The sequence below is a fragment of the Lycorma delicatula genome, chromosome 2, assembly GCF_047948215.1.
Source record: "Lycorma delicatula isolate Av1 chromosome 2, ASM4794821v1, whole genome shotgun sequence".
In the NCBI taxonomy this organism is placed as follows: domain Eukaryota; kingdom Metazoa; phylum Arthropoda; class Insecta; order Hemiptera; family Fulgoridae; genus Lycorma; species Lycorma delicatula.
In genome coordinates, this window is record NC_134456.1 from 147,055,496 (window position 1) to 147,072,652 (window position 17,157).

Below are 17,157 nucleotides of genomic sequence, written 5' to 3' on the forward strand. Positions count from 1 at the left end.
AATCAACAGATGATCTTTATAACAAAATACATCAATGAATTACAAACAAAAACAGGAAATTCCATGTTACTTAAAATATTAAATGAGATTCTTATGCAAAATCTTTACTTTCTTAAGTTAGTAGTATCTTATCAACATGGTCTATTTTTTCTTTTTTTAAAAAATTTTTATAGTTAAAAAACTAAATGTAAGGCTAAATTACAGATAAAAAAGTGGGACACTGCAAAGTAAGTAAAATTTATTAACAATATTACTTGAATTTCAAGATAAAATATGCTAACAGAACAAAAAATATGGAGGTAAGCTGATCTTTCAGGTGAATTATTTAAAACATGAAAGTAATAAAAAAAAAATAATAATTTTAGCTATCAGCTAGCTACCTGGATGGTTAACATCTGGCTAGTCAAAAGTAATGTGAAACGTTAGCTATTTAACTTATTTCCTTGGGATATTTTAAAAATATTTGAGCAGTCAAAAAATGAATTTTGCCATTCAAATATGTTTAAAAAGTAGGAAATTCCTGGACAGTTAAAATTTGTGACAAACATAACAATTAAAGATTTCAGGGTACCATCAACTTTCAAACTTCCATGTTCAGTTAGCAGATGTAAGATTTTTTACAAAATGACATTTAAAATAACATTTCACAGTAAAATTAGTTAAAAAATAGGAAATTATGTTTTAAAATTAATAGTTAATACAGAATTTTGCCTACTAACTGATATATATGACCAAATCCCTCCTGGTGGAACAGTTTATAATTTATTTAGATACTTTCAGAAGTAATACAATTCTAAGGGTCATTGAGGTTTTCCTCAACGAAGGCCACAAATACATCTTTGGTATATATTCACCCTTTTCTCTCGTCATGACCCTTTCTTCCTCAACATACTTATTAGCTTTTGACTAGAATCGACTAGACCCGATGCTAAGATCTATACTTTATCTATATCAGTCTCCATGAACCGATATATTTGGTATGGTACTGGTAATGTATTGCTATTGCATGGTATGGAAGTGCAGCTCTGCTCTGAAATCTTGTTTACTAACTAGTGGGTATAAAGAAAATAACCAACCAGAGTGGTCTAAGGTCCTTATCAGGTATGACCTCGACCTCATAATACAAACAAACGTAAAAGTAAGTGAAATAAACACAGCCTACACAAAATAACAATCAATTTATAAATCAAAGAATATAGTATTAATCAATGAATTAACAATTTTATTAAAATTTATAATCTTTAAAGCAGACTCCATTAATTCGTAATTATCAATAAAATATCAATACTAATAATAATAAAAATAATAAATTAACTTTAAAATATTGTATAAATGAACAGAGTTCAAGAGTATTCATCATCTGTCCTGAATGTTTTATCTGATTACTTCTACACTAATCACTTATGAAACTGATATACAATTTTTTAAACGGAGATTTGAGAATGTAAAATCAGTAAAGCCAAACATAAATGAATAATCTCAGTTAATGATAAAACTAAACTTCAAGATAATTGAACAATAAGACATTTCTCAGTCGGCGAGTTCTGTTCAGTTACTTTACACAGATGACAATTGACATAATTACTTAAATAATTTCATTATTATTTAGCCTTTTGATTTATTTACAATACTAAAATACAAACATAAGTAGCATTATAATATTTACAAACCTTCATTCTCCTCACTGTCAATTGTTTTTAATAAGTCCAAAATATTTTCTTTCTTAATTTCATTTTTCTCAGTCTTCAATTTTTTTTTCTGATTAGATTCCATGTTATCATTCTTGCTTTCCTCAGCTATTTCCATTGCATCTGAATCACTATCTTCACTCATAGGTCTTTTTCGTTTTGAACTATCCAAATTTTTCAATCTTATCATGAACAGAAAACCACATAAGAATCATTAATCTCAATAAATAAAAACATATTTAATTTTAACAAATACTAAACTGTTAATAAAATAAATTTTAAAATAAGACTGCAGTCCGAAACTGATCACAAAAAATGTTACTTAGAATCTAAACCTAGATTGCCATTTCAATTGTTAAACGATCACTATTATTAGACGCATAGGAAAAATTATATTTAAAAAAAATAAAGAATAAGGAGGCTAGATATTGTAGGAAAAGACGTGTCTCTTTAAGCTCCAGTTCTATTGTGACTTATTTCTAATTGTTTCAGTATGAAACAACTACTATAAAAGAAACTGTAGTTTCTCTTGTATGGATGTTAGTTTTATTGCAGTGTATTGTTTCTGTTAATACAGTTTTGAATTTAGTGTTAAATTTTAAATTAGTAAAATATTGGTTATTTTTAATTTGTTATTTAACAAATGATTTATTAATTTTATAAATTAGTAATATTTGTTTCTTCTTTTTCTTTTAGTAATTTAATATTTTCTTTATAAACACAAATATGAGGTCTGAAAATAAGTAATGAGACCAGTTTTTTTGGCAGCCAAAGTGGCAACACTGTAAAGTTACTAGTAAACGTATGGTTATACAATTGATATTACGTATTAATATGTTTAGTCTATTGTTGCCACATGAGATGTAAACTAGCTCTTCATGAAATGAGTTTTTGTTGTACGTTACAAAAATGAATGATACTAATTACGAGCATGTTGTGCAATCAAGTTTTGTGCTAAACTCTGAGAATACTACTGAAATTTTTTTCAAAATTGCCAAGTACATGTGGAGATGATGCTCTGTCATGAGCTCAAGTTTTTAGGTGGTTTAAAGCATTTTCAAATGGTTGGGAATCAGTTGCGGACAATTCATGCTCTGGAAGACTATTAACATCAAAAAGTGATGACAATGTTGACCAAATCAAGACTTGATACAGTACAACTGGCGATTAACTGTCAGAATGATTGCACAATTGAATTTAAACCATACCCCAGTCCATCAAATTTTGACAGACAAATTGTACATGAAAAAAGTTTTGCAAAATTGGTCCCAAAAATCTCACGGTTGAACAGAAAAACAACAGGTCATCACTGTTCTATGATGAGGGTATTGGAAAGTTGGTACCACGCTACGACAAATGTCTAAATCGGAGTGGCGACTGTGTAGAGAAATAGCGTAACTATTTAAGTACTTGTTACAATTAAAAATTTTTTTATTTTCCCTGTGGTTTTAATTTCATGACCGATTGGACCTCGAAAAAAAATAACCCTCGTAATAATAATTACATAGAATAAATAATTTATTTTATACTTTTATGTCTAATTTAACCACTTTCTGTAGATAATACATGTGGGTACTACAGAATATATTACAAAGGTTACTATTCCAAATGGACAAGAATACTGGAAGTTTGGAATATCGAATTAAACAGAAAGTAAACACAAAGAAAGATGTTAATAAAGTAGCTGCCACCTTGAAAACCAAGCTAAAGAAAATTGTAGAGCTGATTAAAGTGGAAGTATGGTGAGAAACTTTACTATGGACGGGGCCACTCAAACTGAGAGGACTCTAGCAACTAGTAAGCCAGTCACATCTGTCAAAACGGAGGTAGATGATGGAAGTACCTGCACTGGTGGCATAGAGGTAGCCGCTAGATGTATTTAGTGAAAGCAAAGTCAATCTTTCAAGTGAGAATGATTCTTTAGCAATACTCTTCGATTTAGGGGTTAAGGCCGAAATGTTCAGGAAAGACAGTCTGAATTGTTATCAGTGGGCAAAGAGGTTGCACAAGTAAACGAATTGTCCTCTGGCCAACTGCTGGAGGATGATACGAGTGCCATCCTATGTGGAGGCAAACTCAATCTGGAGTGTACCCTAAGAATTATATACTGGTGATCAACTTCGATCTAGGGGAGGAGTGTGCACTCACATATGTCAACAACATTGCTTCCAAACTGGTGAAGGAGGAACCTTCACTGCTGCCAAACTGCTGAGGAGATTCCTTGGTTTAGGGTCGAAGAGTTAGAATATGCCATCACTAAGCTTAAGCCGCATAAAAGTCCTGGGCCCTGATGGGGTCCCAGCTGAAGCCCTGAAAGTGATTGTGGAGGCATCCCCCATGCCACTTTTGGAACCATTTAATCAGCACATATGTAGAGTGAGTATCCCGATGACATGGAAGGCAGCCACATTGGTTCTGGTTCTGTAGGAGGGAGACGCTTCAGGCCAATTCCCCTAATACATTGAGGAAGTTGTTCCTCGCAAGGAGACCAGATATGAAGTTGGAGCAGTGGGGTGGGCTGTCCTGGAGACAGTACGGCTTCAGGAAGGGATGGTTCACTATTGACACAATTAAGAGTGTTATGGAAATGGTCAAAAACACTGCAAAGGGAACGAGACACACTAGGAAGATACCTTTAGTGATCTTAGTGGACACTAGAAAAGCATTCAATAACACTAAGTGGAATGCTATTTTAGATAGTCTGACTGACAAGAAGATTCCTCCCTATCTGGTCAGGATGATCCAGCAATACCCGACAGGTAGGGAGATGAGAGAATTACTAGAGGAAGAAGAAGAGGTTGTCATGACCATGGAAAGAGGGTGCCCCAGGGGTCAATCTTGGACCCCCTGTTTTGGAATATGGTTTATGATGGCCTTTTAGGGTTTAAATTGCCTCCAGGTGTCAACGGCTTATGCATGCTGATGACCTTGCAGTGGTAGTGACAAGCAGAAATGTACAAGAGGTTCAGACTTGTGTGAATGAAACACTGCAACATGTTGTCCAGTGGATGCAGGACAGGGTACTGGAAGTCTCGGCTCGCAATACAATTATGATCCCAATGACAGGGAGTAAAAAGAACCCTCAATTTTCAGTTGAGCTTGAAGGTATAGTGATGGCCTTATCAAGGAAAGCCAAATACATTGGTGTTTGGCTAAGATCTGGGAGAGGTATTTTAACCCACGGGGAGGAATAGTCAGGAAGGCCGAATGGGTGACCTTGGTGGTTTGCAGGCTGATGGTAACATCAGGGGGCCTGAAGTCTCCAAGCGGTGGTTTATTACTTCAGCGATGTTGTATGTTGTGGGTCTAGTGAAGATGGTGACAATGTTTTAGAAATCAGCAGAAGTGTACCACAGGAGTCGGTTCTCAGACCTTTTTTAAGAAATTTAGCATGGCAGGGTTCTGAGGCTGTCCCATCCACTTGCCTTTGCTGATGATTTGGCTACTGTCATCCTAAAGAGAACAAAGGAAGATATGAGGGAGGTGGAAAATTTGGTGCTCCAGCTAGCTAGTTAAAATGTGGATGGATGAGAGGGGCCTGGAGTTGATTGCCAATAAGACCAAGGCTATTTTGATGACAAGCAGGAGGATCTAACCAGTTAGTGTGTTTTCATTTGGATGGTGTGGTTATCCTAACTTCAGCCACCATATTTAGGTTTGTGGCTGGATAAGAGATCTTTCCAATACCACATTAAGGAGACCATCTCGAGGACCAACAGCTGATGGGCTTGCTGGCATGTATATTAAGTAATACAGTTGGACAAAGGTACTCCAAAAGGAAAACCTACTCCCACATTGCCAACTCCATAATCCTCTACATAGTGTGTGTATGGCTGCAGGGGTTGGAGGTGAAATTTGTGAGCGAGACTGGAAAGTGTCCAAAGAAGGCTGACATACAGTTCTGCTATGGTTATAAAACTATTCCCATAGACGCAGTGCTGGTAGAGGATGGAACTCATACCATTGATCTGTTGGCTCAGCAGAGGACAGACGTAATCAATGGGAGGGAGAAAAATGAGACAGAAAACCTTTTGTTCAGAAAGCAGCAGACCAGATGGGATGCCTCAACACAAGGGAGATAGACCAAGTAGGTGATTGCTGCCTGAAATAAAGCTGTGGGTCAGGAGGGAATTTGGGGAAGCGGATTACAAAATGATTCAATTCCTGATAGGTCATGGGTGTTTTAAGCATCCCTGAAGGCCTGACGGGGGAGTATATCTGAATTGTGTGCTTACTGTGGCTCCGTTAATACTCCAGAGAATGCAGTATTCGAGTGCATGGATTAGGCTCACATAAGGAGAGAATGTTATAAGCAATTGGTGGTCCTAATAATATTTTAAGTTGGATGCTGAGTCTAAAAGGATCTGGGCTTTGGTAGATAACATGATCACAGAGGTCAATAAGGGGAAGCTAGTTGATGAATAGTGGTGGGTTGAGGAATAGTGCCTATCAGTCCTTGAGGATAGGCAGCGGGAACCGCACAGGATTTTCATCTGCCAATGATTCACAGGGAACACAGCCTGCTACTTTGGAGGTTAGTTGCTGCAAGTAGATGTATCTGCAAAACACCATAGGAATCGTGTGCATGCCTACATTTAAGTCCAGTTCTTATGTGAAGGGAGAGGTGGATTTAGTCAGTGAAAGCCAACACTATCATCTGTGTGGGCAGACAGTGAGCTGGTAGGACTTTCCCCACCACAAAAAAAAAAGTTAAAGGAATAAACAATTTTAAATAAGGCATAAACAATACTTACAAAACACTTTAAAAAAGTATATTTTTAACCAGGATTTTAGATTAAGACTAAAACAGTAAAAAAAAAAAAAAGATTAACTGATGTTCTATTGCCCAAGTAAGGAGTAATCTGAATTAGGGTTTAAACAAATGGTTTAGATATTTTAAAAGTAATTTAAATTTACATCTATCAGAACTTCCTAAAACAATATTTGTTTTTGTTTTGCAAGTACTGTTTATTACTCAATTTAAATTGATTTCTTCATATACAATTTTTCCTTAGCATCTATTAAACAATTTTTGAACACAATCTTGTTTTCTAGCAAAAACTGTAAAATCAAGCTCATTATAAAATATTTATGATAAAAGTAAATTTATATAATAAAATACAATGATTGTGACACACACACACACACACACACACACACACACACACACACACACACACACATACACACATATATATATATATATATATATATATATATATATAAAACTAATAGGATTTTTAAAACTAGATTTTTAGAACACATTAGAAATTATAAAAATGGTAAATTGGGTTTATCTAATGTTACCACCTTATTAATAACAAAAATTCTGTATCTGATATTCGGACATATTTGGAAATCAAGAAATTTAATTTAAATAATAACAGTAAAAGTTTGGACATTTTGGAGAGATTTTATATATATATATATATATATATATATGCAAAAGAATTCCAACTTAATAAACTTTCAGACAGTGTATGAAGATGACCCTATTATAAAGCAGTAACAGATAGCAGCATGTTTTAAATAAAAATAGATATAATCAGAATGTATATAAATAAATTCAAATCCACTCAGTAATGTAACATTGGCTGGCCAGGTTACATGTTATACATTTTCTCATTACTTTAATTTTTAACCTTAACTAACATATTTAAATGTATGTAATTATTTTTTTTAATTGACTTCATGTTTTCTATACACGATAGTAATTTTAATTATAGCCTTTTAATTTTTTTCTAAAAAAAAAAACAAAAAATTGTTATGTTTTAATATGTAATTTCATATAATTTATTTATAATGATGATGCGGGATCCCATGAAAGTGCTATTGGAATAAAGAAAAGAAAAATAAGGTAAATATTTCATTTACTTTGTAATTCTGTACTTGGATTGTTCAAGTTGGTTTTTGATTATAAAAAATACAATATATTGGTACTGAGGAATACGGTCTTATAAGTATTGACTTTAGAAAAATTTATATATGTATACGCATGTACATACATGCGTATGAACATGTGCGCATTTATTAATAACTTTGGATTGACTTAACCAAAGATTTTGAAATTTGATGTGGTGACTTCTACAGGCAGAGCACTGATGCTGTTAGAGTTTAGAGTTGTGGATCTCAAAGAGATGAGGAGATAAAGGAGGTGAGAGATACAAGTGGGATTTCATGTCATATGGAAAGTTTAGCAACATCACTGCTATTTCCTACGTAAAAATGTATAACGATCATATCAATTCAAACTTGTTCACCTCAGCATTAAATAAAATCAAGACAATGAAATCAATCAAACTTTGATTTTTACTTTCCCATTTAGATAGCAGTATAGGACAGCTACAGTTGTAGCAGGGAAATTATTGTAATCAGTCCAATTTGGGCATATGCGGTTTCCACCGGATCGTAACGTTTTAACACCTAAGGGACCCAAAAAAAAAAAAAACAAATGGTGATTTTCCAAATGTTAACGTCCTCATATGTGCGTTTTTTGTGTTCAGTGTTGGCCTCTAAAATCACTTTATCTCTAGAACTACAGAACCGATTTTGACCAAACTTGGTCAGATTACCTCTATATATAGGGCATTGATGCCATTAAATTTTCAACTTAAAAGGTCATGGGGGTGAGGCTGTACAGCGAGGTCACCCTCAGTATATTGAGATTTCACATAATTAAGGTCACATTTTTTTTAGGCAAATTTGTTAACAATTAAAAAATAACAGTATTTAAAAAAAAGTTTTGCAAAAATTACATGCCCTCCCCAAAAAATTCTCGTAACTAGTGGCTAAGTGGGCATGCTGCATCAATAATACCCCCTCTCCCAACAAGGAGCGCTAGTGTTGTAGTCTACCATCTTGGAATTTCCCTTTTTTCCCTTTTCTTGGAGTAGGAAATTTGAAATTCCACAGGGTTGTCATTTTTATAATTTAAATATTAATTATTTATTTTATTTAGTTAATATTTTAAAGGTTGGTTGACAGCACTGACACACAGCTGTTGTAGTTGTCTGCTAGGGTGTAAAAAACTAACTCGGTCTTACACTTGATCGCAAAAATGACTCAGTAACTGGTGTGTTACGCCTCATGGCTACATCAGTCTGCCGACCATACACATGAAATTTGTTTATGTAAATTGTGAAATTACATTAGTTTAGTTAGTGTCGAACGTTGCCACTAGTACCACCACACCCGTGCGAATTAAATACTGTATGCACGTGTATTTTAGTTAGAATCATTGAAATAAATTAAAAAATATTAATGATAAATTTTTTAATCAAGTTGTGTGCAACCCACAACAACCCACAATCAAGTTCTGTGCACAGAAACAACCCACAGTTGTTGAACTTTCCCGAAACGAGACTTTAGTCGCATGACAGGAAAATACAACTGTTTTGTCAGCTTTTTTTTTACAATAAATCAAAATTTATAGAAAACAAATTGATGCAAAAAGTTTTAACTATTACTTTAAATAAATTGAATAAAAGACATATTTTTGCTAGTGTAGCCCTAACCTCCGAATATTTCCTCACTTTTAATTCATAAAATGACAATATTTATGAATTATTCATTCATCTTATGAACAATTAGAGTTAAACGTAAATAATAATTTACAAAAATTTAAACTTATAATTTAAATTTTGTTAAACTAAATCAAAAAACTAAATCACACATTAAAGTGAAACTGCCCAAAATCAATAACAAATGTTAAAAACTATCACTTAGTTTAGTCTATAAATAATAGTTGGAAAACACTTAAGTAATAATTTTAATAATTTACAGATGTTGAAAATGATGTCCATCCACTTCTATGGACTCTTATTAGCTGTACCTTTTCTATTTCCTGGATGGCATTGGTAATGTTTGTTTCTAATTCCTGCAGAATATGTGGATTGCTTCTAAAACAATTTCTTTTAACTAACCTCGCAGAAAGAAGTCTGGATTTGTCAGATCAGGGGATCTTGGTGCCACAATTCTTTAAAAATTATTGTTCTACCGAAAAAATCCTGTAGCATCCTCTTGCAGTAAAGTGAGCTATACAGCAAATGGCGCTATCCTTTTGCAACCAGCAGTCACGTTCATCCTCTTACAGTAAAGCTATGAACTGTTGAATAATTTCTTGGGAGACGGCAACATCAAGTTTTTTTTTCAAAATAGGGTCCTATTAATCATTGCCTTGAAGCCACACACCTACTTTTTGTAGATGTAGGGGAGATTCAAATAAAATATGTGGATTTCTAGTACCCAGGGTCCAGTACTTCTTCTGGCTATTAACACACCCACCCAACATGAAACCATGCTCAATCTGCAACAAACATTTTATCTAAAATGCCAATTTTGCCTGTAATGAAGTTCTTGAGCCAGTAAGAATAAGAAGTTCTTAGCCAGAATAAGGGTCCACAGTAGTGGACCCTTTCAGCATAATCAGCACACGGAAAACCTGCATTTGATACAGATAAAACTTCAGCATTCTCCTCACTATAGTGTAGGCTGAACCTGAAACCTTCTTTACCCAGCTTAAATTTATGAGAAGATCTCCGCAAAAATTTATGAGAACTAGTAACTGCCACTTCAATGTCCTATACAATCTGCATCATTAAAATCTGATGTGTTTAATGTTTCTGGTCTAGCACCAAACCTGATTCATGAAATTTTTAACTAACTTCTGAATAACACTTTTCACTGGTGCTTCCTTTTCAAATTTTTTCCTGAACTTTCACTGACACACAAAATGAGATTTCATCTCTGATAGTTTCCCATCATAAATACACATTCTTCAAATGTTAACAGCATTTTAACAAACAATAACACGATTACGCAACCTTATTCAAAAATCAATCCTTGACACAGACTAGCAATACTCAAATGTGCTGGCAATAAACAGTCAACAGTCCCCCCATTCCAGCTCCAGTCGTACAAACACATCTTTCACGTTATTTTACCCATCTCACGTCAATATATGCAGGTTAAAAAAAAATATGCATTCAGTACAAACTACTGAATGATTGGACCTCTTTTAAGTTGAACTCAATGTTAGCTGCTTTATATATTCAGTTATAAAATACAACTAGTTATACAAGTACTAATAGATATAGTTACATTTTATACAGTTAATGTAGTTTATTTAGTAAATTGTATTTTTTACTTTATTCTAATACTGATAAAAAGTTCTTATATTATATTTCAAAGTATTGTTCACTTAGTAATTTTTTATTAATTATTTCTTCATGACTCATATATACATATTTACTTAATTTTCCTATACATTATTTCTTCAGTATCTATTGATGAGATATGTTTTTTGACAATTAGAATGGAATGTCGTAATACATTTTTAAACATTTAATTTTAAAAGAATTTTAAATTATGAATTTTTATATATAGTTTTTAAGTATTTTATAGTTTTCTAATTTATGTCAGTAGTTATTTAGCATGGGTCTCTATATCTCTATCATGGTTTCACAAATACTGATAAAAAAACTATTTTTGTTAAAAGCCGAGCACTATTTGCAATGTAAAATAAACTTGGCATTTAAAAAAGGTCCTGGTTTTGCTGACAGTTTAAGCAAAAAGACAGAATTTCTTAAGTTGGTCCAATCAACAGGCAACATTTAGCAGTGAAATAATCAGATTAATTAAGAATATTGTAAAAGAGTATGAAATCTGACATCAGTTCATGGCAAATAAAACAATTAGGATTCTTTTATTCTTTTTTGTATCTTTTAGTATCCTTCATTTTTGTATTTGTATCCTCTTTTTGTATTTTACAGACTTTTAAGATTTAAAGGATAAGATCAACATGATTGCGAGACAACAAAGGCTACTTATGAAGCTTAAAATTAAACTCATATTAATGTTTAGTTTTCCCATTTTTATATTAATAAAAACCTCAAAATTGCATTTGGGATAATTTTATCAACATTACTTATTCTGTACTTTGTATAAAATAAACTTAACTAAACAAAAGTTATATTAAAGGATAGATAAAATTTAACTAGTCCTTTACTTTAAATTAAAATAATATGACTCAAATTAACTTAAGAAAATTCATATTAAATATTTTCCCATGAAAAATCATATGTTTACTATAAACGATAGCATAAAAAAGATACATACAAGCATTCTATCTCCTCATCTGTATCTTCAGGTTCTGCCTTCTTTTTTTCAGCAGAATGGCTCTTACTTGAATCTTTCTTAACTTTCTTCTAAACAAGTAGAAATGAACAATTGAAAAATTATTAATAAAAGCAATAAACAAAATAAATTTATACATCAATTAATACCCAAACTTTACAGGTATAAAGACAGTTAATTTTCTAAGAATTATTAGGCCAAAAAATTATCAAGAAGTATACTTAAATATGCTTTTATTTCTTATTAAATGGACAATTAATCACAAATAACATCATCTTAGATGATGTTCTGTTTACCTAGAATTCTACAGGGTGGAAGGGAAATCCCTTTATGCTGGTTACAAAATTATTAGGATAAGTGCAGCTTGCTTCCCTTCCATGGATCTAAAATGTCTGTGTGACACCATATTCAAAGCACAGCTGTATGTGCCTCCATGTCTGGTTGTTCATCCACAACTGAATATCAGGGCTGATCATTTCAAATGATGACACATCTTGGAGCTGCTTGTTGTTGATGTATCTGCATTTTCAGATTTCTTCTTTTACAAAAACCCAGAGTGCAATATCGGGTGTGGCGAGGTCAAGGCTTCTTGCTGGCCAAGACAATGGAGCCAGTAACTCTTCTGACCCACATCCAATCCAGTGATTTGGAAAAATTTCATCGAGGTAACTGCAAACATTTAAAGTAAAATTTGCTGAGGCACTGTATTGCTGAAATGTAATGATAACAATGATGCTTTCTGCAGTTAATTATGGAAGTAACCACTCATCGTTATTCTCAGATAACTGTGTTAGGCTATCAAAATAGGCGGATGGTGTTAATTTCCTCAAAGAAGTGAAGACTACTGTCTTTTTTCTAGAAAAATACATTTTGGTTACAAGAGCTTCGATAAATCGCACATTGGTCTGAGAGCATAACATTCTTTTTATCATTTGCTCTCGGAAAGTGTTCAAGCGGTAACTGACATGCATAAACACGTCGATCACAGTCACTGTCACTAAACTCATTAACTGTGGCTGGACGAAAACATTTAACTTTTAAGTTCTTCCGCTTGTGGTCTCACACTGTCGTTTTTGGAATGTCTAACTCTACAGAACGTTTGCACGTTGATTTTATCAGTATCGTTGAATCTATGTCTCTATAGCAGCAAATGTTTCAGCTTGAGTGCTCAGCCTCCCACTTCCTGTTGCAAAAACCTTCTTTTCCAACGTCAGTAATGTTTGCTGTGATGGTGACGATTTCCCAAAATGCACAAACACATTCATAATGCTCTACAATGTTTTATTGGTGTGTGGATGTTCATGGACCCATACACATGCTAAAAAATGCTCAGACAGTGAACGCACTTGTATCCACAATTGTTCCACACTCAAATAACATCATCTCACTATGAACACACCAAACGATCCCCACCATAGCTTATCCTTCCCACCTTTTCCAGCAGCAGAGCGATATCAGCATTGAGAACTGGCAGCAGTACTGGCCAATTAAGTTGGATTTATTGACATTTAAAGAAACTTCCTATCCACATAATAGAATCAGGAAGGATACTCTGCCATAAAAATTCATCAACACATTTCCCCAAGTTGAGAAAAAATAGAGAAAATTGATATGAAACAATTATAATCTTAGATAACATAAGACAACCTTTAATAAAAGGAAATTTGTAATGTAAGATTAAGATATTATATATATATATATATATATATATATATAAATATATTTTTTGTCTTCAATCATTTGACTGGTTTGATGCAGCTCTCCAAGATTCCCTATCTAGTGCTAGTTGTTTTATTTCGGTATACACCCTACATCCCTAACAATTTGTTTTACATATTCCAAACGTGGCCTGTCTACACATTTTTTTCCTTCTACCTGTCCTTCCAATATTAAAACGACTATTCCAGGATGCCTTAATATGTGGCATATAAGTCTGTCTCTTCTTTTAACTATATTTTTCCAAATGCTTCTTTTTTCATCTATTTGCCGTATGACCTCTTCATTTGTCACTTTATCCATCCATCTGATTTTTAACATTCTCCTATAGCAGAACATTTCAAAAGCTTCTAATCTTTTCTTCTCAGATACTCCGATTGTCCAAGTTTCACTTCCATATAAAGCGACACTCCAAACATACACTTTCAAAAATCTTTTCTTGACATTTAAATTAATTTTTGATGTAAACAAATTATATTTCTTACTGAAGCCTCGTTTAGCTTGTGCTATTCAGCATTTTATATCGCTCCTGCTTCGTCCATCTTTAGTAATTCTACTTCCCAAATAACAAAATTCTTCTACCTCCATAATCTTTTCTCCTCCTATTTTCACATTCAGTGGTCCATCATTGTTATTTCTACTACATTTCATTACTTTTGTTTTGTTCTTGTTTATTTTCATGCGATAGTTCTTGCGTAGGACTTCATCTACGCCGTTCATTGTTTCTTCTTCTCGGCTAGAATTACTATATCATCAGCAAATCGTAGCATCTTTATCTTTTCACCTTGTACTGTTACTCCGAATCTAAATTGTTCTTTAACATCATTAACTGCTAGTTCCATGTAAAGATTAAAAAGTAACGGAGGCAGGGAACATCCTAGTCGGACTCCCTTTCTTATTACGGCTTCATTCTTATGTTCTTCAATTGTTACTGTTGCTGTTTGGTTCCTGTACATGTTAGCAATTGTTCTTCTAACTCTGCATTTGAACCGTAATTTTTTTAAAATGCTGAACATTTTATTCCAGTCTACGTTATCGAATGCCTTTTCTATGTCTACAAACACCAAGTATGTTGGTTTGTTTTTCTTTAATCTTCCTTCTACTATTAATCTGAGGCCTAAAATTGCTTCCCTTGTCCCTATACTTTTCCTGAAACCAAATTGGTCTTCTCCTAGCACTTCCTCCACTCTCCTCTCAATTCTGCTGTATAGAATTCTAGTTAAGATTTTTGATGCATTACTAGTGCATAACTAGTTAAACTAATTGTTCTGTATTCTTCACATTTATCTGCCCCTGCTTTCTTTGGTATCATTACTATAACACTTTTTTTGAAGTCTGACGGAAATTCCCCTTTTTCATAAATATTACACACCAGTTTGTATAATCTATCAATCGCTTACTCACCTGCACTGCGCAGTAATTCTACAGGTATTCCGTCTATTCCAGGAGCCTTTCTGCCATTTAAATCTTTTAATGCTCTCTTAAATTCAGATCTCAGTATTGTTTCTCCCATTTCATCCTCCTCAACTTCCTCTTCTTCCTCTATTTTCTAATTCATTTCCTCCGTATAACTCTTCAATATATTCCACCCATCTATCGACTTTACCTTTCGTATTATATATTGGTGTACCATCTTTGTTGTACCCCAAAATTTTCCTAACTTTCCTGAATGCTCCGTCTATTTTACCAATGTTCATTTCTCTTTCCACTTCTGAACACTTTTCTACATTCAATTTTCTACGTTCATCCATCAGCTGCAATATATCGTCTGAAACCCAAGGTTTTCTACCCGTTCTCTTTATTCCGCCTAAGTTTGTTTCTGCTGATTAAGAATTTCCTTTTTAACATTCTCCCATTCTTCTTCTACCTTTTCTACCTTATCTTTTTTACTCAGACCTCTTGCGATGTCCTCCTCAAAAATCTTCTTTACCTCCTCTTCCTCAAGCTTCTCTAAATTCCACAGATTTATCTGACAGCTTTTCTTCAGGTTTTTAAACCCCAATCTACATTTCATTATCACCAAATTATGGTCGCTATCAATGTCTGCTCCAGGGTAAGTTTTGCAGTCAACAAGTTGATTTTTAAATCTTTGCTTAACCATGATATAATCTATCTGATACCTTGCAGTAACGCCTGGCTTTTTCCAAGAGTATATTCTTCTATTATGATTTTTAAACTGGGTGTTGGCAATTACTAAAGTATACTTCGTGCAAAAGTCTATAAGTCGGTCCCCTCATTCATTCCTTTTGCCAAGTCCGTATTCACCCACTATACTTCCTTGCTTACCTTTTCCAATGCTTGCATTCCAATCTCCATCTTTTATTAAATTTTCATCTACTTTTATGTGTTTAATTGCTTCATCAATTTCTTCGTATACACACTCTACCTCATCATCATCATCATCGGCGCTTGTAGGCATATAGAAGTTAACAATCGTTGTTGGTATAGGTTTTGATTTTATCCTTATTACTATGATTCTATCACTATACATTTTTAAATACTCTCTTCTCTATCTTTTTTATTTTTCTATCTTTTATATTTTATTTTATTTTATATTTTATCTTTTATATTATTTTCTATTTTATTTCTCTATCTTTTTATTTTTAATCTCTTCTCTATCTTCTTGTTCATTATGAAAACTACACCTGCCTGTTCATTATTGAAACTTAGTTAATTATTCTAAAATCACCTGACCAAAAGTAGTATTCCTCTTCCCACCGAACCTCGCTAACTCCTACTATATTTACATTTATCCTTTCCATTGCTCTCTTTAAATTTTCTAACCTACCAACCTTTTTCCTGTTTTAGACTTCTAACATTCCGTGCTTCGACTCACAGAATGTTATTTTTTAATTTTCTGGTGACCGCTTCCTTAGTAGTCCCCACCTGGAAATCCAAATGGGGGACTAGTTTACCTCCAGAATATTTTACCAAGCTATATGAAATATTTCATCATTGCTATATGAAAATGCAGAGAGCTACATTTTCTTGGAAAAAAAGCAGCTGTAGTTTTCCATTGCTTTCAGCTGCGCAGTACTCAAGAGGACTTAGTGATGTTGATATGGCCGTTTAAGTCGTCCTGACACACACCCTTAAAATCTACTGAAAGAGCTGCTGCCCTCTTTCAGGAATCATTCCTTAGTCTGGCTCTCAACAGATACCTCTCCGATATGGTTGCACCTTCGGTCCAGCTACTCTGTATCACTGAGCACTCAACCCCCCTCCCCAACGGCAAGGTCTCATGATTCATAGAGGGAGGGAGATATATATATATATATATCAACACAATAATAAAAACTCATTCCACATAAACATTGAAAAACTTAAATACGAAGTAAAAATTCAGTATTTTTTTTCCTCTCAAACTTCAACCCACAGGATGAAAATTTCCAAATATTTAAATTCAGTGAAAATTACAAAATATACAATTATACCTTAGATGAATTACATAAAATTATTTAGTATTCAATTTTATGCTTAAATACTGATTTTCAGTTACGTAAACTGAACCTACCTGTAACTTACTGTCACATTTTAAGTACCTTTACTAAAACAAGTTCTATTAATCAAAGAACTTAATTAACATACTTTATGTATATGCTTTAATACTGTTTATTTT

The 17,157-nt window shown here is 33.4% G+C and overlaps 1 protein-coding gene across 4 annotated transcripts in view; it reads right to left on the minus strand.

The window, feature by feature from the left end:
* Window positions 1–17,157, minus strand: part of XNP (ATRX chromatin remodeler XNP) — a 226,453-nt gene that overhangs the window by 161,061 nt on the left and 48,235 nt on the right. For all 4 annotated transcript variants that reach the window (XM_075356424.1, XM_075356423.1, XM_075356421.1 and 1 more), the window contains exons 6-7: window positions 11,805–11,893; window positions 1,671–1,870 (exon numbers count right to left, since the gene is read on the minus strand). In XM_075356424.1, the coding sequence (XP_075212539.1) occupies window positions 1,671–1,870; window positions 11,805–11,893 (289 nt within the window). The remainder of the gene's footprint in view (window positions 1–1,670; window positions 1,871–11,804; window positions 11,894–17,157) is intronic.